This window comes from Geospiza fortis, unplaced genomic scaffold (genome assembly GCF_000277835.1).
Source record: "Geospiza fortis unplaced genomic scaffold, GeoFor_1.0 scaffold324, whole genome shotgun sequence".
NCBI lineage: Eukaryota > Metazoa > Chordata > Aves > Passeriformes > Thraupidae > Geospiza > Geospiza fortis.
In genome coordinates this window covers 434,863-438,455 of record NW_005054559.1, presented here as the reverse complement: position 1 = coordinate 438,455, position 3,593 = coordinate 434,863, and the positions used below count along the sequence as shown (strand labels likewise).

At 53.5% G+C, this 3,593-nt stretch overlaps 1 protein-coding gene across 1 annotated transcript; it reads left to right on the top strand.

Annotated features, from left to right (window-relative positions):
* The first annotated feature begins 475 nt into the window (after positions 1-475).
* On the top strand, positions 476-3,587 carry RUNDC1 (RUN domain containing 1). The gene is made up of 4 exons (XM_031064132.1): positions 476-632; positions 1,099-1,297; positions 1,566-1,655; positions 2,174-3,587. The coding sequence occupies exons 1-4, from the start codon at positions 618-620 to the stop codon at positions 3,037-3,039; spliced, it is 1,170 nt and encodes a 389-aa protein (XP_030919992.1). The 5' UTR covers positions 476-617; the 3' UTR covers positions 3,040-3,587.
* Positions 3,588-3,593: the final 6 nt, after the last annotated feature.

Below are 3,593 nucleotides of genomic sequence, written 5' to 3'. Positions count from 1 at the left end.
AAGCGCATTAGGGCGGCGGCGGTCCCGCTGCCGGGAGCGGGTCGGCCGAGCAGCCCGCGGTGCTCGGGTTTGCACGGAGCTCGCAGGCTCCCGGGGACTCGGAGCCAGCTCGCAGGGATGTGCCTTGGAGCCCTGAGCGGTGTGTCACCGCTCCACGCCCTGGTACAGCACGGCTGACTCACAGGATCTGTGATATGTACGTGTTATTTGGCCTCTTTCTTCCTGGATCCTGGCCTTGTGGGACACGACGTGGGTGCAAGTGGTGTGGAGAGGTGCTTCCCCTCCCTTATCAGATGAGGCGATGTAGCTGGTACCTCTGCTTGGTGCTCGCATTTCTCTCTCAGACTGGTTTGCAGTGCTGACTAGTGAAGTACATGAGCTGCAGGAGATACTCCTCACATCACAATCCTGTTCTCTGTGCCTTGCGTATGACAATAAGCCTTCAATTTTATTTACTGATAACTTTTTTTCAGGGTGAGCGAGAGAAGCAGGAGCAAATTGAGGTCCAGAAGGAGAAGCAGAGAGAGTTGATCCTTCAGCTCAAGACACAGCTGGATGACCTTGAGACCTTTGCTTACCAAGAGGGCAGCTATGATTCCCTGCCACAGTCTGTGGTTATGGAAAGACAACGGGTAAGGCTCCCAAATCCTCCTGCTGTATTTCCTAGCCTTTCTGAGTGTCTTACATACTGTAGGCACTCATCAGTCTGTATTTCTCACCAGCAGCTATAGAGTGTCAGGAGTTTGTCTACACACGTGAACCTGTCGTGTGTCTTTTGCAGTTATTTCTGTGCAGTAAAGGTATCTTGTTTCTGAGGGAACCTCTGGGAAAGGAGTTATTTTTTCCTGAAGAATTTGAAGTTGTTTTAAAACCAGTGCTGCCCCTCCTTGTTCTGTGCAATCCCTCCAAAGTGCAAGTTTGCTCCAGCCCACTACTCTGTGCCTGTATGTTAAACATGAATCATTACCCTGCAGAGCTGGATCAGCTTCTCCCCTCTTGTTAGTATAAAAAATTAATTTGATGTAAAAAATTATTTGAGAAAGCTCCCAGGCAGCAGTGCCACATGGTGAAATCACACTGCTCACTTGTGTTTTGCAGATGATTATAAATGAGTTGATAAAGAAGCTGGACATGGACTTGAGTGAAGATTTTGCAAAGCTCTCTCCAGAGGAGCTGCGGCAGCGGGTGGATGCTGCCATAGCACAGATTGTGAATCCAGCCAGGGTGAAGGAGCAGCTGGTGGAGCAGCTGAAGACCCAGATAAGGGACCTCGAAATGTTCATCAACTTCATTCAGGGTCAGTGATGAGTTTTTGAATGAGCAGACTGAATTCCTTTGTAGTTCCCTGATGTAGTCATGAGGAGGAAAGTCACAGATGTTGGGAGATGTAGGAACAGCTTCTGGGTCACAGGAAATTATAAATCTCTCTAAACTGATGGTGAGGAAAAGTATTGATAGAGTGACAAAAGAGGTTTAGAGGGGTCTGAGGAATGTTGACCTTAATACTTGGGATATGCAGCTGAAATTCACAAATATGAAATAATGATGTGAAATCCTTTTTGTAGATGAAGTTGGAGGCTCTGGCAAGGTGGAAGATGCCCAGTGTGACTGTGGAGGCTCCTACAAACCCAGCTCCCGGCCTCCTGGGAACAGAGGTGGGCACTGCTGGGCTCAGCACTGTCAGCAAAGGTCCAGCAAAGCTCCTGGAGCTTTGATGAGCATGAACCAGTCACTGCTTTTTCCTGGCAGCTGCTTTCTGTGCTTTGGCAATCCCTCTGCTGAAGGCCTGTGTCCTGTTCCTTTACCCTCCTTTCATGGGATCCCCAGAGCAGTCACAAATCCTGAGCAAGTGGCGAGGAGGGTGGACTCAGTCCTCAGCAGGGATCAGGAAGAGACTGCAGATACTTGGTGCAAAACACACTGTAATTTGTGCTCTTCAGGCTCTGAGCTCTGTGAGCTGGTGGGGGATCCAGTGTTCTTTAGAATTTGAGACGTCCCTACTTATCCCTTGAACCTGCTGGAAGTACAGTAATATAGCATGAGGCATCTGCTGCCACTCAGAATGCTAACCTGGAGGGATTTTCTGATATTTGCTCTCCCTTTGTGTGTATGAACAAGCAGAGTTGTTGACTCCCTAATGAGAATATGTTTTTCTCTTTTCTAACCTGGTCAGTGAACCCAGAAGATGCCAGAAGGATGCAAGAAACGGGCCTGCAGCTCATGCGCCGCGTGCTGGCTGTGCTGCAGATCTTTGCTGTCAGCCAGTTTGGCTGTGCCACGGGTCAGATCCCTCGCACTCTCTGGCAGAAGGACCAGGACAACCAGGACTTCTCCCCCTTAATAGAGAAACTGGAGTTGTCGGTGGAGCGGGTGAGGCAGCTAGCCCTGAAACACCAGCAGGCAGAGCACGTTATCTGCTCCTCTGAGCTGCAGGACATTCCCCTGGGCGGCAGAGACGAGCTGACCCTGGCTGTGCGCAGGGAGCTGACCCTGGCCCTGCGGGACCTGCTGGCCCACGGGCTCTACGCCTCCTCCCCAGGCATGAGCCTGGTGCTGGCCCCCATTGCGTGCTTGATTCCCGCCTTCACCCCCTCACCGCAGACCATGCACCCCTGGGAACTCTTTGTCAAGTACTACAAGGCCAAGAACGGACGAGCCTTCGTGGAATCCCCGGCTCGCAAGCTGTCCCAGTCCTTCGCCTTGCCCGTGACGGGAGCAGTGGTGGCCACCCCCAAGCAGAGCCTGCTGGCAGCCATCCACACGGTGCTCACGGAGCACGGCCCCTTCAAGCGCAGTGCGGACTCGGAGCTGAAGGCGCTGGTGTGCATGGCGCTCAACGAGCAGCGCCTGGTCTCGTGGCTCAACCTCATCTGCAAGTCTGGAGCTCTGGTTCAGTCTCACTACCAGCCCTGGAGCTACATGGCCAACACTGGCTTCGAAAGCGCCCTCACCCTCCTCAGCCGCCTGAGCAACCTGAAGTTCAACCTCCCGGTTGACCTGGCTGTTCGGCAGCTGAAAAACATCAAAGATGCGTTTTGATGTGTTTTTATTGCCGTTCATCCATTTTTCCACTAGTAGGCAGCTGTTGGGCTCAAGAAGCCTGGCTTTTGTAAGACCAAGTTTGTCTCTTTGGTATTTGCTTTTAGGGAAATCTTAGGGTCTTGTGTTGTTGGCAGTGTGTTGTCTGCTGGAGGCTGCAGGCTGGGCAGCAGCGCCTCACCCTGCCCACTCCCTGCTGCTCTGGGGCCAAACTGCCCTGCCCAGTGGCCAGTGACAGTTCAGGGCTGGGGGACAGAGGCCTGGCCACGGGGACTGCCCATGGGATGTGCAGTGAGCTCCTTTGTGGTTGTTTCTCACAGTCTGTGCTCTACACCTTGCACACACACGATCCCTCACGGAGGAGGGATCTGGCAGGGTTTGAGGCACCTTGGGGGCTGTCTGACCTACCCCGGGAGGAGGAGATGAGGGCCGGGCCAGAGGTGCCCGGGGGCTCCTGCAGCGGCTCTGCACTCTGTGTCGCTTGGGCTGCCGGGGCGCGTTGTCCAACGGACCCAGCTCCTTGTTCCGGGCTTTTGTGGGGCCTCAGCGCCGCC

Coding starts and splice junctions, on each gene's coding strand:
- RUNDC1 (XM_031064132.1), top strand. Junction 1,298..1,565: donor GTTCATCAACTTCATTCAGG/GTCAGTGATGAG, acceptor TCCTTTTTGTAG/ATGAAGTTGGAGGCTCTGGC. Junction 1,656..2,173: donor CCGGCCTCCTGGGAACAGAG/GTGGGCACTGCT, acceptor TAACCTGGTCAG/TGAACCCAGAAGATGCCAGA.